This window comes from Pygocentrus nattereri, chromosome 4 (assembly GCF_015220715.1).
Source record: "Pygocentrus nattereri isolate fPygNat1 chromosome 4, fPygNat1.pri, whole genome shotgun sequence".
NCBI lineage: Eukaryota > Metazoa > Chordata > Actinopteri > Characiformes > Serrasalmidae > Pygocentrus > Pygocentrus nattereri.
The window spans coordinates 23,325,262-23,345,996 of NC_051214.1; the positions used below are offsets into that span (position 1 = coordinate 23,325,262).

Here is a 20,735-nt window from a genome sequence, read left to right on the forward strand (position 1 = left end):
GCAGCACGCTGTGGAATGAGCTAATATTAACAGAAAATTAAAAGATGTTAGTGGGCTGGATAGGATTTGTGGCCAGCAGGTTTTATGTTTCACACATGGGTTTTAGGTGAAACAAACAGACTCTCAGTAACATGCCAAAACATATGAACATCAGTATTATGGCCAGGATGAGGGTGAGGATTAAGTTTTGAGTTGAGGTTAAGGTGAGAGTTATGATTAGAGCCAGGGTGAGGGTTAATGTTTGGTGTTGGATTAGGTTGGTAAGGTTAGGTTTTGCATAACAGAAGTAAAATATTAACAACACATCTACTTAATTTAAGTAATGCATCAACAGAACATCTACAAGATGTGTGCTCACTGCCCCCTAGTGTGTGTCCACTAGTGTGTATGTGCCGTTTTACTGCACAGATGGATAAAATGCCGAGGTGAAATTTCCTCACTGTGTGACTAATAAGGGTCACTTAATTGAACCTTCCAGCTCAAATAAGGAAGCATGGCTGGCTAACAACTATGCTGTGATTGTGACATTGTTTAATTGTTGTGTCTTTCTTTTATTTTACAGGCGTGTATGAGTGCATAACTCAAAAGAATTCAATACATAATATTCAATGGCAAAGAATTCAGATTCAGCCCTTCCCGAATATCCAAGCAGGATCTGATAAAGTGTTTAAATGTGAGACTTTGACGGTACCACTGAAGTGCTGTGCCCAAAGTAGTTACACAATTCAGTGGACCAGGGACTCTCAAACTGGCACCCTGATGCCACCAGGTCAGACAGGACAGTAGCTTCCTGTTTTAACAAGGATTCATTAATACTGACCTCAGAATTTGTACATTGACTGAATAGAACTCAAAGCTACTATGCACTTCAAATTTATAGACACTCTTTTTTCTTACTTTAACGCTTCTTTCTGTTTTATTGGTCCAGGTTCAGGATGCATCACATACAACTATATTATCCAGAAACAGGATTGTCAGGCTGGTGATGCAAATGCCACTTTCACATGTCAGCTTTCAGATGTCAGCCTGAGTAATTTAAGTTACAGCTCTGAACGCATCATGATAAGGGCAACCAATAGCAGTGAGTCATCTCTTTCTTTTTGTTTTCCTTCTAGGCAAGAGGGCTCACAGAAATAGCAATGAAGTCATGATTAGTAATGTAGTGGTGCTTTATGTCCAAATTACACCCACAGACTGCTACTCAAACTGTATACATTCACAGTAGTTCAGTATTTTATGAAAAAAAATCTGGTGTTTCTGTCCATACTCAACAAAAGGATAGAACTGAGTTCATTTACATGCACTTAATAATCTAATACCAATCAGATTAGGGCAGTTATCTGATTAGGGCAGTGATTCAGTGGTCATGTAAAGACCATACACTAATATCTTAGATTGAATTAACCCTTGTGAGGTGTTGGTGTGTTTGTTACTCAGTGGTCTGGTGGACCCACTACATTATTGTTTTTTAAATCAATAACCATAACAGCCATAACAGTTTATGTAAAAATACCTGATGTTTAAAATATCACAAGTGGTCAGTGTAGGGTTCTCCTTTAGCAGCTGTAGCCAGTCAGCAGCCTGTCCATGCTGTCCACCCTTACACACAAACACACACACACATGCAAACACATACACACATACATTAACACCAGGCCATGTAGGAGGAGAACAGAGTGAAGTGTAAAATAAAAATGTGTGGGGGGTGAACAGTGTGAAGACACTGGCCAAGGAATCTGAGGAATCACATTTTTCCTTCTTTAAACATTTAAATGGGTCCCATAGACCCCATCAAGGGTTAAGAAGTGGATTTTAGCCCACTAATCGGATTTCTCAGCCATGAGTTTTTCATTACTTTTATGTCACGTCTTATTCTATGAGCTTATTGGTGGGTTTCAAAGCAGAAATCTGATCATTGCCTGAATCATGTACACTCTCAGAAATTAAAGTGTGACTGTCACTGGGACAGTACCCCTCTTGCCACTACAGTGGGGCTCTCAAGGGTACATCTCCGTACTTTTAGTCAGAGAAAAAAAAGTTGTATTTACTCCACACACCCCATCTCATCTCGGCTTTTTATTTTATTGTTCTGTTTTAAAACATTAGATTATGAAAAAACACAAATACAAACTTTTCACGTGGAAAAACTTATTTAAGGTGCAAAACTGGACCTTAACACCCCTATTATACCTTTGAGGACACATTCACATTGTTTATAGTTTGATAAACAAAAGATTTACCTGCACAGAACCTTTATTTCTGACAGTGGACATCCGTTTTCCCATTATCTGATTACCCACATGCAGGTAAATGCATCGAACACATCCATCCGAATTAAGTTAGTATTTAGTCAGTACATATTGTAAAGTAATATAATATAATACTAGAGCAGAAGCTTTAATGTCCAAAAGGGGCACCAAGAAAAGTTTGGGAAGCACTGATCAAATCTCATGTTCTAACCCCTTAGATTTCTTCTGCTCAGAAAGCAGCATGTATGGCGTCGGAAATAAAAATGACATCAGAAGCAAAAGTTGTGATGGAGGCAAGGTTGGCATTCAGCAGGCCAAGTGCAACAGTACAGGACGGTGGGAGGAAATATTTAACAACTGCACCCTACGTGTCATACAGGACCTGACCGACGAAGTCAAAGTAATACAATTTCATTTTGAATTCTGATTGAAGGCAAAAATACTGTTCTTGTTATTGGATGCTCAAAATGATGAAGTGCTAAGATTTCTTTTTTTTTTTCCTTTAACCAGCAATTAGAAGTGGCTCAGATCCCACAGTTCACTGCGAATCTCAGTGAAGCTGCAGAAAAGCATTCTGTGAACATAACAGGGGCTCCTGTGACTCTTGTAAAAGTTGTTGATTTACTCAGCACAATTGCTACTATTTCAAAGTCAGTGACGGTCAGCAAAGATGTGATGATGGTATGTATGTCAATTTTTTCCCACCCTCCTCTGAATTTAATACATGTAGTATATTGTCGCTCTCTAAAGTAAAACATGATTTTGATTTTTCTATATCATTTGGACATGGCAGCTGTCCTTTATACCATGTGACCATTTCAGGAGGAATGGACCAAAATAAATTCTCCAAAATAATTTGAAATAAAACATCTTTACATGAACTTACACTATATTTCCAAAAGTATTCACTCACCCAACCACATTATTGAATTCAAGTGTTCCAATCACTTCCATGGCCTCACAGGTGTATAAAACCAAGCCCCTAGGCCTGCAGACTGCTTCTACAGACATTCGTGAAAGAATGGGTCGCTCTCAGGATCTCAGTGAACTCCAGCGTGGTACTGTGATCGGACGCCACATGTGCAGCAAGTCCAGTCGTGAAATTTCCTCACTATTAAATATTCCACAGTCAACTGTCAGTGGTATTATAACAAAGTGGAAGTGATTGGGAACATCAGCAGCTCAGCCACGAAGTGGTCGGCCATGTAAAATGACAGAGCGAGGTCAGCGGATGCTGAGGCGCATGACTGCACGCCAATGCACAAAGCAGGTCCATAAAGACATGGATAAGCGAGTTTGGTGTGGAAGAACTTGACTGGCCTGCACAGAGTCCTGACCTCAACCCAATAGAACACCTTAGGGATGAATTAGAACGGAGACTGTGAGCCAGGCCTTCTCGTCCAACATCAGTGTCTGACCTCACAAATGCGCTTCTGAAAGAACGGTCAAACATTCCCATAAACACACTCCTAAACCTTGTGGAAAGCCTTCCCAGAAGAGTTGAGGCCGTTATATGAATGTGAAGGCAGGCGAGTGAATACTTTTGGCAATATCGTGTACATTAAAAGTTAAAAGTTGTTATTTTGGACTTTGGACTTTTTCTTTGGAGAGTGACAATATAGAGCAAGGATCCTTATGATAAAATTCACATTATACATAACTGTACATGTGCTGTTTAGTGTCCAGTCAGTTAGAAGAACAGAAGAACAAATGTAAAATATGTAGTCAAATATAGTAATTGGTAATACTTCACCGTGATGGTCACCTTTGAACAATTTAGACTAAATATCTATTAAAGTCATAATAGCCTAAGCCTGCTCCTTGACCTTTAGCTCCTCACCTAAACCTAATCTGAGACCTAACTCTGATACTAATCCTAACCGTAACATTATGCTGCTCATAACCAAGTGAGTTCCAGCAGGTCATTAGCTAGCAAACTTAGCATTTGTAGACTCTGTAGTAGTTATTTTCAAAAACAGTGCTGCAAAGGTTTCACTATATAATAGTTCTTTACTAATTTAAGGATTCTTACTCGAACATTTACATTACATGGAGGTTCTTTACGTTAAAGTGGTTCTTCACGTTCACATATAAAAATTATTCTGTAAAGAGCCATTCATTTTTTTATTTGCCATTTTTTTGTACTTTTGAATAAATTTACTAAACATGAAAACTACAATAAAACATTTTTTAAAGTTAAAAAAACATTATTGATCAAATTTCCTGTCAATAAGACAAATCTGAGCTGATAACAAATAAAAACAGTTTATATAAACTCACTAAAAGTAATATGTAGCTACAGTGTATGCCATGAAATCAAACATTCTTGATGGCAGAGATCAGTTGGTCATCCAAGACAATGAATTCCATTTATTCCATTATTTTTTAGTTAAACTTTGCAATTTTTCTCGTTTCCTTCTGCAGCTCTTGTTCTTTTGGTCTATTCCGCTTATTGAGCGTGGTGTTACGTTGTCAGGTGGCCTCAAATCTATAGTAAAGTAGTTCTTGCATGATGATAAATCTCTAGTATACTGTCCTTTGTAAAAAGTGTGAGATGGTTATGTACAATATACATTTTTTCCACTTTTCATCTGCTGCTGCTCAAACTGTTTGAACACATCTACACTGTTTGAAGTTTATTCAGTGTTTCTCGTTTTCATTATCTTTTATATTATTTGTAAAGAGTTATACTGTGACATTTTTTGTAGTCCTATTTAGTCTTTTGTAGTTCTTCTCTTTTGGTAGCCATAAAACTGTAAAGTGCCACTTTTACACATTTTCAACCGAGATGTTTCAGTGCCCAAAATTTCAATGCATAACAATAACTAGTCATTTCCTAATCAAGAGTGGTGGATGAAGTATACAAATTCTGGTTCTGAATGAAGGCACAGATATTAATTTTGATCAGATATTCACTAAGAAATGTCTTTTTTCTGCTTTTCTTCTGCTTTTATTCAAAAAATACTTTGTAATTTTGTACTTTGAACACCACTCCTAATGGACGTTTCATATCACTGTTGTCGGAAGAACAAAAAAAAAAAAAAAAAGGAAAAAAAACTACTTTCATTTTAATGTCATGAAATTTACATGCAATGGAAATGGTAACAGGCATTATGTCAAAAACTGAAAAATGACAAAAATGGAGATACAAGGTTTTCCGACAACAGTAATATGCAAAAATAGAAATGATAGGATGATGAATAGAGTTTTGCTGCTGTTTAGTCTAATATCCCTGCCTTGCTTTGTGTGCACACTTGTATATTTAAAAGCACTGTTTCTTAAAAGAGAGTAAATATTTACATGAACAGCCCTGACATGTTTAAAGAGATAAGAGAGCCCTGAACATTGACTGTAATGGTACAGCTCTCAAAGATTCAGTTTCACTGTTTAATTTATCACATTTCTATTTCAAGGATTTTCTCAGAACAGTGGATGTCATTTCATCAGTAGGAACCCAGTCAGCTTGGAAGAGTTTGAACAATGACAGTGACAGCTGGCGTACCAGCTCTGTGCTTCTGCAGTCAATCGAAAACATTGGCAACAGTCTTTCAGATGAGCAATTTTCAATCACAACATCAAGCATCCAGCTCAACAGGACTATTTTTAATAACACATTCCAAGGAACATTTGGGCAAAATTTATCCACACTAATAGATATTCCAAAGACTAACGGATCAAATTCCATCACCACCATAGTTTTCTCTGCTCTTGACAATGTCTTACCTGTTAGAAACTCTACCCACAATGGCAGCAGTCTAACAGACACCAGCATCAATGCAGATGTCGTTATGATCAAATTGGCCCAGGCCATTGACCCCCTGATCTCGCTTACCTTCGATGTAAGCAATGCATCATTGGGAAACCCTCAGTGTGTCTTTTGGAACTTCAGTCTCTTGGATGGAATTGGAGGATGGGACTCAACTGGATGTGAAGTAAAGAAATCAGGGGTAGGATCTGACAGTGTTGTGTGTCAATGCACCCACACCACCTCATTTTCAGTCCTGATGTCACCGTTCTTTTCTGCGGATACTGGATTAAAACATATCACTTACATCGGTGTTGGAATTTCAGTGGGTTGCTTGGTTTTGTGCCTCATCATTGAAATTGTTGTATGGAAATCAATGACAAGGAATGACACGTCCTACATGCGCCATTTCTCCACAATCAACCTTGCAGCTTCTCTGCTGATTGCGGACATATGTTTCCTCATTCAAGCAGGTATTGTTAAGGATGGAGAGTTGACCCCAGTGGGCCCCTGCACAGCACTGACTTTCTTTATTCACCTATTTTATCTTGCTCTTTTTTTCTGGATGTTGCTCTCGGCACTCTTGCTCCTCTACCGCACCCTAGTGGTTTTTTCCAAATTCTCCAGGTCAGTGATGATGGTCATAGGCTTCGCAGTTGGCTATGGGGTCCCACTAATCATAGCTGTTATTACTGTGGCTGTGACAGCTGGAAACAATGGATATGTCCAGGAAAAGAATGTCTGTTGGCTAAACTGGGACAAAACAAAGGCTCTTCTGGCATTTGTGGTCCCAGCCCTGACCATTGTGCTTATCAATATCCTGGTGCTTGTTGTGGTTTTATATACGATGTTGAGGAGGGGAGTTGGAGCCACCACTTACCACTCAGAAGATAAGCACACCCTGTTGGTCATTGCCAGATGTGTGGGCATTTTAACTCCTCTCTTCGGTCTGACCTGGGGATTCGGCATCGGGACCATGGTGTCATCTGCTTTTGGGATTCACATTGTGTTTGCACTCCTCAATTCACTGCAGGTAACAGATATTGCATTTATGTATTTGTTAATGTAAATTGAAGACCACACGCTTAATGTTTTTAGCAGTAAATCATCGCTTCAGGAACAAAGCCTCACATCCAAAATGGCAGCTTTACAGGAGACAGAAACATTCTTAATTTTGATGTTATGTAAGTTACTGTAAGACTGCATTCCAAGTATTTTTGGACCAATTCTGTTGATTCATTCATCATTAGGTGTACACACAATGTAAAGAAGAGCTGACAGTTTCAAATTATTTAAAAATAGCGAAGATGCAAGGTTTTGTTTTCCAACAGCGAAGATAAACAGTACTGTGTAAAAAGTCAGAGACCCTTTATTTGTTCAATTTCCAGTCAAAATTATCATTAAATACAAGTACTTCGTTTTTCCATAGCAGAAAAAAGCAAAAAATATATTTAACAGAAAATTACTCACATCTAATCAACTGAATATAATAAAAATTGATCAGTTTTAGTGAGTCCACTCTTTGCTTTTGTTACCATTCTTTTCAGATTAACCCCCCCCCCCCCCCCCCGCCCCCCCCCAAAAAAAAAAATTCACACAGTTGTTAGGAGACCATATAATAATGTTTTGAATTTCAAACTTTTATTTTCCTTTGACTTTCTCACTTGACCTGTACATATGTCTTATATCTCCTATGAAATTACTTTCAAATGGCTATTTAATGGCTATTGTGACATTAAATTAAATAACTCTGACTCTGGAATGATCTGACTTTTGCACAGCAGGTTATGGTAACCTACCTAAGGCTTGAAACAGTAGTTTGGCTTCCAGTTACCTATTAGCCACAGTGTGGCTACTCAGTCAAGATGTTGGTCTAGAAGACTAGTATATATTAAGAACAGCCTCTTTAGGAGTTTATTATCACAGATCTATGCAAATTCACCCAACCCTTGCAGTTTTTGCAAGAGCCCTCAGTTTTGTTCCACCATCACATTATTTCTGCATTATTTGGTATGATAATCAAAAAACCCATTTTTTTACAATATGAAAATATCGTGCTAATCAATTTTGATAAATCACCCAGGACTAGTTCAGTCACACTTTGCTACCAGAGGAAGTTTAAGAGTAATTTATTTTCTTTCTTTTCCTCATATTTGAATGTAGGCATATGGTAGATCATTTGTATACCTCTTTTAAGTACTTTCTTCACATCATTTCATTATAAAATATTGAAAACTCTTCTGTTTGAGAATTCGACCAGTGTTAAAATGTTTTTAAATCTTGATTCTGCACATCTGTATGTTCTAGTTTCTTGTTTCTATTTGTTTCTCTCTTGCTTTTATTAGGAACCAGCTGAGCTACATTCAAAACAAGCAGAAATTAATCAGGCTCACAATTATCACACATTTCTACAGTTTTTATTTAATATATTTAATATTTACCTTTGACCATATAGCTTTATGCAGTGCTATTTGGAAAGCACTGCTATTTAGAGACAGTGGGAGGCAGAGAGAAGATCCCGCAGTGCAAATTATGTTCGGAGCAGAGAGTATCGCCTCTCTGAATGTTGACAGTTGGAATAACTAAAAAAAGTTGCTGGACACTTCCATAAATGCCCTTTAAACCCATCTTGGCTCATCAACCACACTTGAGGAAATTAAGAAATCATATAATTATTCTTTTTTAATGAAACTACTCCATTAATGGCTACTAAAACATGCCTAAACATGTTTGTAAGGAAAATAGTATTTTTTAATTGTCTGATTCATGTCATATGTTTGAAGTGCAGTGTAATGACTATACACTAACTGTCTCATTTATCTCTTTAAAGGGCTTCTTTATTTTAGTATTCGGAACTCTGCTGGACAGTAAGGTATGTATTCTGGTGTGTGTAGATAAAGGCCCTGGTTTGAGAAACACTCAGCAAAGATGGTGTACAGATGAAAAATTACAGCCTTGATACCACTTAGGAGTGGCAGTAGTGTAGAAAAGTGCATACAGTACAGCTGGAGTAGTCCTGTATTATAGACAGGAACTGTGAGTTAAAAAGATCCTTCTACACCATAAAAAAGGTTAATTAGTTCTACCTAAAATACTTACCTCATGTGGTAAAAAGCAATGAAACTTGTTTATTTAATACTTTGATTGAATCAATGGTTCACTTACTGTAAATAAGTTTAATAAACCTAGCTGAATTGCTTGTAATCATATAAAGTCATTTTTATGTTGAATGGGCTGGAGGTTAGGAAACCAACCCACCAGTTTAATCCCCTGAGCTGACAGTACGTGACTGAAGTGCTCTTGTGCAAGACACCTAACCCCCAACTGCTCCCCAGGCACTGTGGATAGGGCTGCCCGCCACTCTGGGCAAGTGTGCTCACTGCCCCCTAGTGTGTGTGTTTACTAGAGTACATGTATGTGGTTGTTTCACTGCACAGATGGGTTAAATGCAGAGGTCTAATTCCAACACGGTTGGCTGATGGTTCTGAATTCAATTCAATTGAATCAGAAACCTTTTCTTGCACACCTTACAGTGTGGTTGACCTTATATACAGGCTTATTTTATCTCATATTAGCTCTTGTTAGCTATTTATCTCTAGTTATCTCATGTTAGCTTGTTATTTAAAGCTGTTGTATTGTTATTCTATAATTCATAATAGCCTCAACAAACCACTCGAGAGTCGTACATCTGTCAGGATGTCACACCTCACATCTCCTCATCTGTAGCCAATCAACATTCACTGTCAAGTCACCTAGATAGTCTGGGGTCTGAGTTCATGCCTAACTATAATGCCTCTGTTAGAACAATTTAAAGCCCAGGCTGACCTCTCAGTCAGTAGAGTACAGCGCTACAGTGCAAGCCTAGCATGCAGTGTTGAAAGCTTGTTGACCTAATGAATCCCAAAAAGAGGCTGTCAGCTCAGAACGTTTATAGATTTCACTGGTGATCCCTGCACATGTCTAGCAAAGATCTGTGAATGATGGCAGAACATAAAACTACTAAAATGCCTAGCAGAAAATATTTTGAAGAGCTGATTTGGAGAAAACATTCAGTAATATGCAAAAGTTTGATGACCCACAGAGTTACGTCTCCCAGGGGTAAGATGGTTTAACAGTTCATTCAATGCTCTGCACTTTCACCCAGCCATCAAAATGAATTTGAACATGAAACTGAAGTAAAGAAAACTGAAAAGGAAACAAATTCAGGGAGGCCCAAATTAACAATAAAAAGATCCTAAAAAATAACATTAACTAGGTAAACTATCAAAAAAAAAAAAGAAAATTACAGAAACCCTCACTACACTACTAGTAAACAAAGTCCCACAGGCCAAACAAAAAGGGCAGGCCACCCCTATATTATTAAAAACAACAACAACAACAAAAAAAAACTAATTAGTGCCTATACTGACCCACATGTACCTTTAGGCCTACAAATTACTATTAACAAAACACTGGACTGTAGACTGGCAGGCAGCCAGGGAAGTAGAATCGTGTGAAGCCAAATAAAAGACACTCCATATTGACTAATACCAAAGCCTTTTAAAGCTGATGCCAACAGGAGCAGCCAATCACATGCTGGAAAAAGCTTGACATCAGTGATGCGGCAATGCCAGCCTGAAAACTCTCAGACACAGAGAGAGAGAAAAAGAGACATCTAGACAAGGATTTAACACTCAGTCAATTAACACATTTTACTGATTTTCTAAGCAAAAATAAGTTAACACATCTACAACGAAACACATGTAAACATGGCAATTTATGCACTTTTCAGAGCAGAATTTCTATTTATTTGCATTGAATATACTGGAAAAAATTACAATATATGAATGTGCCATAAAAGTTCAACAGGCCACATTTTATGTTTGTTTCCTAAAATGTTAAATTCATTAAACAACAATTAAAACATGCAGAAGTGTGTTCTCTGTAGAGGATGTGTGAGCTTTTTATCACTAAGTAAAACAACAAAACAATCTGACTGGGGCGTGCAAACTTTTGCATACAGCTGTAGACTCTGTCACTTCCTGCAGTTCCAGTTTTGGTCAGGATGGGTTTACTTTCACCACACAGCACATTGAGCTATTTTTTGATGTGGATTTTGAACAGTAGGGATGCTAAACTGAAAAGCAGAGATTCACTAGTGTGTATGTGGGTGTTTTACTGCACGAATGCACAGGTGAAATTTCCCTGTTGTGGGACTAATAAGGGTAAATTTAACTAACTTAACTCAAATATTGTCTCTTATGTCTTTGCACAATGTAATATTGTCCAGATAATCTCAGGTTTGCAAAGTTTAACTTGAAATAGATGCTTGTGTTGTTTGTTTCGGTGTAAATGGAATTATTCTATGTTTTCTCCTTACAGATCCGTGCAGCTCTTATGGGAAAGTTGAAGCTGAAGAACATCAGCTCTAACTTATCTGGGGTAAATTATTATTATATAATAATAAACATCAGATCACTTCAGTTCTGCAGATGCTCTTTACAGTGTGTTCTTAGCCGTATTGAAAAAAACACTTTCTTCTTCATACCTCTGCTATTATGTACTTATAAGTTAGACAACTTTCCAAAAGGAGTGTCTTACATGGTATCTGTTTATTTCAGAGCACTAGTGCAGGACCATCATCCTCTACTGGAAAGGGTTACACACACAGATTCCCCAGGAGATGTAAGTAACTGTAGAAAGCCACAACACAAGTAGTGTACAAAGATTTTTCCACGTATTGTAACATGTTCCACATTATAACCTGCATATGATGCAAGTTGCACCAATCTAGAAAAACACTGAATTATTATTATGTCAAGATAATCAAATGCTTTTACAGTTTGTAGTGTTTTATTAATGCTTCTTGCATTGTGCTTTTTTCATGTTCTTTTTAAATCTGGTATTCATATATCATATTTTTTGTGTATCTGCATACCCAGTATCCCCCCACCATGTCCACACTGAAGTCACTCATACATTACTAACATCTTGCTATTTACAGATGCTTACAACATCTCGGCAGCAGCGTACTCGTCATCTGTACCTTCAAGCAACTCGGATACTTTTAAGTTCATAGATACATAATGTGTTCTACAGCCCGACCAAAATACCACGACATGAGCTAATGAGGGTATTAGATGTCATTCACATTAATTTGCCGATTTTAAAGTCCTTTATTGAATTAATCTGCTTGGGGACAAAATGTAAAAGGCCTCAGGGCCAAAGACCAGTGCTTGGTTCAGTTCCGTCTTATTTAATTTTAATATTTGCATGCATTTCATGTTATACTTGCAAAGAACAAATGACATGTTGTTACGCTGAATGGCTTGCATTTATTAATGTTGACAATTTGCATTCATATTATATTTTAATTGTGCATTTCCTTCCATAGTAAACGGACACAACTATTTATAAAAAATAAATCAGGTTAAAAGATTTGATTGAATTCCTGAATCTTACAGATGCTTCAAAATGTACTCATCCACATCAGTCCTGAGGATTATCTGTTAAAGATAATCTGTTAACAGTTAAAAAGGAATAAAAATGCTGTCTATTATGGCTTCTTTCTTTCAGGATGTCTGCCTCTAAACATTCCTTCAGTAAGTTCAGATCTGAGCATAGAATGAGTGCTTAATGTGATTAAGACAGCAGTAAACCAACTAGAAGTATGTTAAGAACTGCCTTAGTTAACTGGAACTACAAAGGTCTAATGTGAGCTTACATAAGAAATAAGCTACAGTGTGTTGTCCAGGTCCAGGTCGCCTGACTGTGCTGCTGGAGTCCAGCCATGCACAGAGATTAGCTTCCACCCTAAACCTCCCTCTTATTTTCATATGTTCCTGACTTATTTGATTAGGTTGATTAGCTGTGCTAGACTTGAGTTGGAACTGCACTCTGCAGGGCAAGTAGATCAGCAGGAGCAGAGTTGGGCATCCAGATCTAGATCTTCACTACCATTCGAAAGTGTTTGGAGTCACTGTTCAAACATCATCCATCAGTGTTTCTAAAAGTGCGAAAAAAATGATCAAAACTCGCTAAACTTGCTATAATTTGCTAAAATTTAAAAAAAAAACCTCTTCATCTGGTTGTATTTTTTGTGTTTATAAATGTATAGCAAGTTTATTACATTTTCAAATTATGACAAAAACTGCAACAAAAATGGAGAATCAAAAGTTTCTTCCAACACCAGCTCTATATACATACAGTATCTCAAACGTTTTCGCACAAATCTCACAAAAACATTTCTGCAAATATTTTATATCTTTTCCTGGGACAACACTGTAGAGGTGTACTCACTTGTGTTGCTAACTATTTAGACATTAATGGCTGTGTGTTGAGTTCTTTTCAGAGGACAGTGAATCTGTACTGCTGTACACTGACTACTTTAAGTTATATTCAAGTTTCACTTCTATAGTGTTGTCCTATGAAATTATATAAAATATTTGCAGAAATGTGAGGGGTGTACTCACTTTTGTGAGATACTGTGTGTGTGTGTGTGTGTGTACACACATAGTACACATCTGTGTTGCCTGAATATCTCCATTTATGTCATTTTTCAGTTTTTGATCTAATTTGAAAATGCCTCTTGTCCCTTACATTGTGTGTAAATTTCATGATGAATGGACCAAATGGAGCAACCCAAAATGACTTGGAAAGACATCTGGTTCTGTTGACTTATATTAGAAATTATTATTTTTTCCTTCTTCTGTAAAGTTACCATTTTAGAGATATGAGGTTCTATTTCAATAACACTTTATATACACTTTGTAATACTATATATATAGATATAGATATAGATATATAAAAAACCAGAACAGCCACCGAAATGCAAACAAGACTCCTGTTCAGTGTGAAACTAGTCATATATCAGTTATGTATTCTTATGAATAGACATTCCTTCAATCTAACTACTGATTTTCTCAATGAAAAACATTGTTACATTGGTATATTTATATTATGAACAGGAAAAGTTCCCATTTCCACAGATGGACCCTACATCTACATTTCTACATCACTGGCTGGAGAACAGTTATGCATGTGGTCATAGTAATCATGTGGCTGTGGCTTTGTGGTGTCCCAGATCACCACAAAGCCAAACTGCTCTTGGTACGAGAACATTATGAGCACTGTGGTAGGGACTGAGGTTGGCACTGTGGTCAGAGAATTCATGAACATTCACAGTAGTCTTGCGGGGCTACACAACTTATAATGGGGGCAGCCATGAGAAACTTTGGACCAAATGTGGGTGGATTTGTAGATTTATTAGGAGGGACATCACTAGGCCAGTTTTAGGGGCACTTTAGCCTCCCCAGATATTATTTAGCCTCTTCAAATCAGTGTGCATCATAGGTCAAATCCTCCACAGTATTTTGTGTTTATTTTGCGTTATTCAGCTCTGAGACACAGACACACACACACACACACACACACACACAAACATTTTCTAAGCCCCTCAGGGTCGCGGGGGGGTGCTGGAACCTATCCCATTGGTTGGAAGGCAGGATACACCCTGGACAGGTCGCCAGTCCATTGCAGGGCAGACAGACAGACACACACAATCATTCACACACTCACACCTAGGGCCAACGTAGCATGTCCAATTGGCCTGACTGCATGTCTTTGGACTGTGGGAGGAAACCCACGCAGATCGAACCCAGGCCCTCCTTGCTGTGAGGCGACAGCACTACCCACCACGCCACCGTGCCACCCCTAGCTCTGACACAGGTTCTCCAAATTTGCAATATACTGTAATAGAAAGGTGCAAACTAGGGGAGGTGCTGCTGCTGCTTCAATCCACCACTGCCTTAGCAGAACTACCAGAGACTTACTAATATAACAAGAGACAGCAATCCTCTGCGGTTTAGAGTCTGGGAAAACTGTAATGCAAGCTCAACCAATCAATTCAGACCTTTTAAGGTAAGATTTAAGCCAATCATAGTAGACCTCATAAGTTGCAAGTCAATCATATTTAACTCTCTAAGTGGTAAGCCAATCAAATTAGACCTCGTAAATTGTAAGCCAATAATATTAGACCTCGTAAGTTGTAAGGTAATCATATTAGACCTCATAAAATATAATCCAGTCATGCTCCCCACTCTGCAAAGTAATGCTGGAATGAGGAGCCTGGCCACTTCCTATTTCCCTTGTTGTATCAAAAACAGGACCGCTAAACAGCAGAGGGTGCCCACAAGTGAGTCTTCAATAAATGGGAGTGAAAGGAGTTCAATGGTTTAAAACTCACAAATACCAACACACAAACACATTTTCTGAAACTGCTTATGCTTTTGGGTCGCAGGGGAGCTGGAGCCCATCCCAGCAGTCATTGGGAGGAAGGCAGGATAGCTGGGCATCAGTGACTAAAAACGAGAAGATAAAATAGTTTCCAATTATTCTCCCAGTACTTTCCTTTAATTTTAGAAAGTAGAAGGACAAATACAAAAGCAAATACATTTATATATATGTATATTTACTTTTTTTTTTTACAACAAATGGGTTTTGTGAAGTAGAACATTGGCATTACTGCTACTGAGTGTCGATTGCTTGGCGAGTGGAGCAGCTCACTGACGTCATAGACATACATGAGGTACCATTTTAAACTCCTATAACTCGAGTTTAAAAGCTCTTAAAAATATAACAGCAATGTTTAAATGTTTTATGCTGTTCTGTATTCAGGAAATTAAAGTACTCTTTTACATTAAAATGTTTAAGCATTTTTAAACTATGATTTTGCTCAATCACTCCATCTTAACCCATTTTGGACTCTCTTGGGAGCGCCCTCTAGTGTTTGACAAATATGGAAGACTTTGCGGAGTGGTAGTTCTCTCTACAAGTTCTCTGGTAATGTCATTTGCAATGGTCGAAGTTGTGACAGGGTTTTAGCTAAGAGAGCATTAAAATCAAGATTAGGCCTTATGCAGAATATATAATATACAATACTGAATCAGTAAGTAGTCAAAGAGTGAAGTTATCTACCTACAATTTTTAGCCAGTTGCTTATTGGCTAAGTTGACGTGAGGTAAAGGGGATAGGCCATGAAACCTTAATGTTGGCTAGCCAAAGAGCCAACATTTTCAAGACTTTTTAAAGAAACTTCACAGATTGTTTTCATATTTCTAGTAAGTATTTTGAAACAATCACACCAGTTTTAGTTATATATTGTTTTTACTGTATATAGATGATACAGGTGTTGTGTTGATGGTAACACAGTTTTATATCCCTGAATTCCTCACCCTGTAAATAGTGCCTAGTTAAGAGATGGCAGGCCAGTCAGGTGTGAAGTTTTTTGTTAGTTCAATGTAAAGAAATGGACTCATTGGTTTTCGGGTTCTTGTTAATCTTGAGTTTAATATAAATAACATAATATACTCACCAAACATAGGCAAGGAGAGGGAGGTGAAGAAGCTTAAGGAGACAGAATGAGCTGAAGAAGCATGTCTGATAAAGATCAAGAAGAAAGAGAATGATTGTTGTTTCGGCTTTCAGTTAAAATGAATACTAAATCTATGGAAATTCCTTTACTATATCGTCTTAAATGAGACTGAAAAAATTAGAAAATATAATTTTTGTGCTTTCACATGTTACTATGACCACGTTAGCTAGACTACTAAACATGTATGCACAACCACAGACCAAAATCACAATCACACTGGTTACACAAACTGAGAATGTACCAGTCTATAATCTGTGTGTTTGAATAACATAATTAGCACCTGCAGCTTAGAGAGGAGAGTAGACATAGCATTGCTTGACTTTAATATCTTTGTTTGACCTGTGATCTGAAAGGTTGGACAGATATAGGATTCAAATTGCAAATAATTTAGTCCACTATGGAGAGACAGATCTTCTGTGTGAAACTTGACCAAATAGACATTGATGAACAGATATTTTGGGCCATTAAATGCTGTGAGAGCTTTCCCCAAATCCATAAATGCCCCACTTATCATGGTGTAAAGATTTCCAAACTAATCCAATGCTTGGTGAATCTACAGCTCAGAGTCAATGCTGTCCAGCAGGCCTGTTGTTATTCCATTCTTCTTCTTCTTCTTCTTTCGGCTGCTCCCTTTAGGGGTCGCCACAGAGGATCATCTGCCTCCATCTTGCCCTATCCACTGCCTCCTCTACTTTTACACCAACCATCTCCATGTCCACCTTCACTACATCCATAAACCTTCTCTGAGGTCTACCTCTTTTCCTTCTACCCGGCAGCTCCATCTCCAACATTCTTTGCCCAATATATCCACTATTCCTCCTCAACACATGTCCAAACCATCTCAACCTGGCCTCTCTGGCTTTATCTCCAAACTGCTCCACCTTCACTGTCCCTCTGATCTGCTCATTTCTAATCTTGTTCATCCTTTGTCACTCTCAACGAAAATCTCAGCATCTTCATCTCCGCCACCTCCCAACCACCCAGCACATTCTTGCCAGTTTCTCTCACCACCTTAGCTGTAGTTTCCTGGTCCTCAGGTAGCTCCTCACTGCCCCCAAGGGCCTGTTGCAATTTTTCCCTGAACTGCCTGCAACCATCCCCCTCCTTCAGCTTCCACCATCTAATCTTTGGCTCTGTCTTCACTCTCTTCCTCTTCTTTGTTTCTAATCTCATTCTACAGACAACCATCCTATGCTGCCTTGCTACACTTTCCCCTGGTACCACGTTACAATCTCCAATCTCCTTTAGGTGGCATCTCCTGCTAAGGATATAATCCACCTGTGTGCACCTCCCTCCACTCTTGTATGTCACCCTGTGTTCTTCCCTCTTCTGAAAATACGTGTTCATCACAGCCATTTCCATTCTCTTTGCAAAATCTACAACCATCTGACCTTCCGCATTTCTGTCTTTCACACCATACATACCCAGCACCTCTTCATCCCCTCTGTTCCCTTCACTAACATGTCCATTTAAGTCTGCACCAATCACCAATCTCTCCTCTTTAGGGTCACCATCTACCACTTCATCCATCTTACTCCAAAATTCCTCTTTCTCCTCTAACTGACAACTAACCTGTGGTGCATATGAACTGACCACATTCAAAATTAAACCATCAACCTCCAACTTCAGGCTCATGGGCCTGTCTGACACTCTCTTTACATCCAGAACACTTTTCCCAAGCTGTTCCTTTAGGATTATCCCTACGCCATTTCTCTTCCTCTCTACACCATAATAGAACAGTTTGATTCCCCCTCCAATGTTTCTGGCCTTGCTTCCTTTCCATCTGGTCTCCTGGACACACAGAATATCTACCTTCCTTCTCTCCATCATGTCTGCAAGCTCTCTGCCTTTACCAGTCATTGTCCCTATGTTCAGAGTCCCTACTCTAATCTCCACACTCCTGCCTTTCCTTCTCTCTTGCTGCCTTCTAACCCGCCTTCCTCCTCTCCTCTTTGATGGTCTTCGACCTACAGTAGTCCAACTTCCACTGGCACCCTGCTGGTCAACAGCACCGGAGGCGGTCGTTGTTAACCCGGGCCTCGACCGATCCGGTATGGCAATCATATTTGTGATCGACATGATAGTTTTGGCACAAGTTTTACGTCAGATGCCCTTCCTGACGCAACCCTCACTATTTATCCAGGCTTGGGACCGTCACCAGAAGTACACAAAGTACACCCCTAATGGCTGGTTTGCCTGTTGTTATTCCATTGATGTAATGTAATTGAGCATTGATGAAAAGTCTCACCTGAAAAACATTAGATTAGCTAATGACAGGATTTTGCTACCTTGGCTGTTATGCTAGATTACAAGATCAGATCTGGTGTGCGAGACTACAGTTCAGTTTAAATTTAACAGTATTTGTCTAGCAGTTTCAATATTATTGTAGGGAGCTTCTCAAAATGTAAGTCCAGCTGAGTACCACCAAGGGCACAAGAGAAAAAACCCTCAGAGGAACCAAGGCTCAAGAGGGGTCAGCACTGGATAGTAGAGTAACAGAAAACAAAAATGATAAGCATTATAAATAGCAAAATGAGATTATGGCAAATATTTTAAAAAGTCGTTCAAGTCAGACAGAAGAGAAATTGATGAGATAAACCATTGATTGATGTTACTCCTCCCTTGAGCAACTAATAAATGGGCAGTCAAGGGCTGGAAGTTAAGGAACCAGCCCTGTGGCCACAAGGTTGCTAGCTCAATCCCATGAGCTGACAATACGTTACTGAAGTGCCCTTGAGCAAGGCTCACTGCCCCCTAGCTAAGAACAACACACGCCCTGAGGTTTTATAGCTTTCTTTTCATTTCCTGCTTGTTTATCTGACTGGCATGCAAATATTTTCCTGTTGTTCACCTTCATATCGTCAATTACCTCAGGCAGATTTTAGACAACTGCATCTCCAGGAATACATGTTTTGAGTATCAGTCTATGCAAATACTTTTTTACAGTATTTAAAACCTTCACACCAGTGTTTTGTTTACCAACTTTTTTTGTCTCCATCTCTTCATCCCCTCTCTTTGCTAAAACATCATTGAGTCTTCCATAGAGTCAAGTCCCAGTGTGCTGATTGGACAATTTAGCTTTCGGCAGCTAACTGTCAAATAAAACACAATCACTGTAACAGTCTTTGAGCTTCTCACATCTGTAGTGGATGGTGTGGTGTAGTGGTTAACACCTCTGGCTTCTATGCTAGATTGGGGTTCAAGCCCTACACTACTTCAATAGGAGTCCTTGGGCAAGACTCCTAACACTACCTTCGCTCTGGATAAGAGCATTTGCCAAATGCTATAAATGTAAATGTAGAAACAGCCAAGCTAGAAATGAAAACAGCAGTGGCAGCTTTATGCCAGGGCTCCTTACCTGAAAGATTCACTGTGAAGCTTCGATATGGTAAAAATATCGCTGTCGTCGGAAGAATCTTGAAGCAATTTTAATGTAATTGATCTTTCCAGGATGGTTTAACTGCCTATTATTTGTTTGTTGATTTTCATTGGTTCTAAAATATTCCTCAAATATTTCCTAATCATTATTATTATTATTATTATTATTGTTTGATGTTTTCATTTAATAATAAAAATGGATGTATGTTGTTTGGTTTGTATTCAGTTGACTGTAGGTGGAGATTCTGAATTTCTTTTTGTAACTGTAGGCCTCGACATGTTAGCATGGCATAAAGAGACCACTTGCGTGATGGTTAGCATGACAGCTGCACCTCAGTAAGAAAGTTGACAAACATCTGCTGTAATTAGTTCAGTTGGGAGTGAATAGAAATTCTAAAGCAGGGAATTTGATCACAGCTGAAATCTATAAAGTTCTGTTTCTTTCACATTAGACTAAAGTTTACATGCGTCTTGTAACTCAGTAAATACTGTTTAATACAGTTTGTACCACAATAAAATGTTTGTGAGGTTAACATGTTTTGTCATAATAATAATAACAATACATTTACACAGTCTGAGTAACTGTGCTGTGAGTACAGAAGGTACTATTAACTCTTTAGAACCTTTAATTTAAACGTTATTTAATCCATTCAGGTTTATTGAACTGTTTTTTATATTGGATTTATGTATTTAAACTGAATGGAAAATTAACAAGTAATTAAAATACAGTTTTAACTTTTGGGCTTAAGTATTTTTTGAGTGTAGTTATTAAGCCTCATACAGTTTAAATACATTTAGGTTAAAGTGATGTGACATTTTTTTCTGCACCAGTAGGCCTTTATCAATTAAATCATGCCCCCTGATTTTGAATGTGTACACAAAACAGTGAAGTTTCCATGGATGTCAATTTGACTAACAAATAAATTAGAAGAAAATAAGGCCAATTTGCAAA

General features: G+C 38.2%; 1 protein-coding gene across 3 annotated transcripts in view; it reads left to right on the forward strand.

Annotated features, from left to right (window-relative positions):
* Window positions 1-12,534, forward strand: part of LOC108440961 (fibrillin-1-like) — a 67,381-nt gene extending 54,847 nt beyond the window's left edge. For all 3 annotated transcript variants that reach the window (XM_037537519.1, XM_037537520.1, XM_037537521.1), the window contains 9 exons: window positions 563-769; window positions 929-1,081; window positions 2,468-2,649; window positions 2,760-2,930; window positions 5,663-7,027; window positions 8,825-8,866; window positions 11,356-11,415; window positions 11,595-11,658; window positions 11,978-12,534. In XM_037537519.1, coding sequence (XP_037393416.1) covers window positions 563-769; window positions 929-1,081; window positions 2,468-2,649; window positions 2,760-2,930; window positions 5,663-7,027; window positions 8,825-8,866; window positions 11,356-11,415; window positions 11,595-11,658; window positions 11,978-12,060 — 2,327 coding nt within the window. In that variant the 3' untranslated portion in view covers window positions 12,061-12,534. The remainder of the gene's footprint in view (window positions 1-562; window positions 770-928; window positions 1,082-2,467; window positions 2,650-2,759; window positions 2,931-5,662; window positions 7,028-8,824; window positions 8,867-11,355; window positions 11,416-11,594; window positions 11,659-11,977) is intronic.
* The last annotated feature ends 8,201 nt before the right edge of the window (window positions 12,535-20,735 follow it).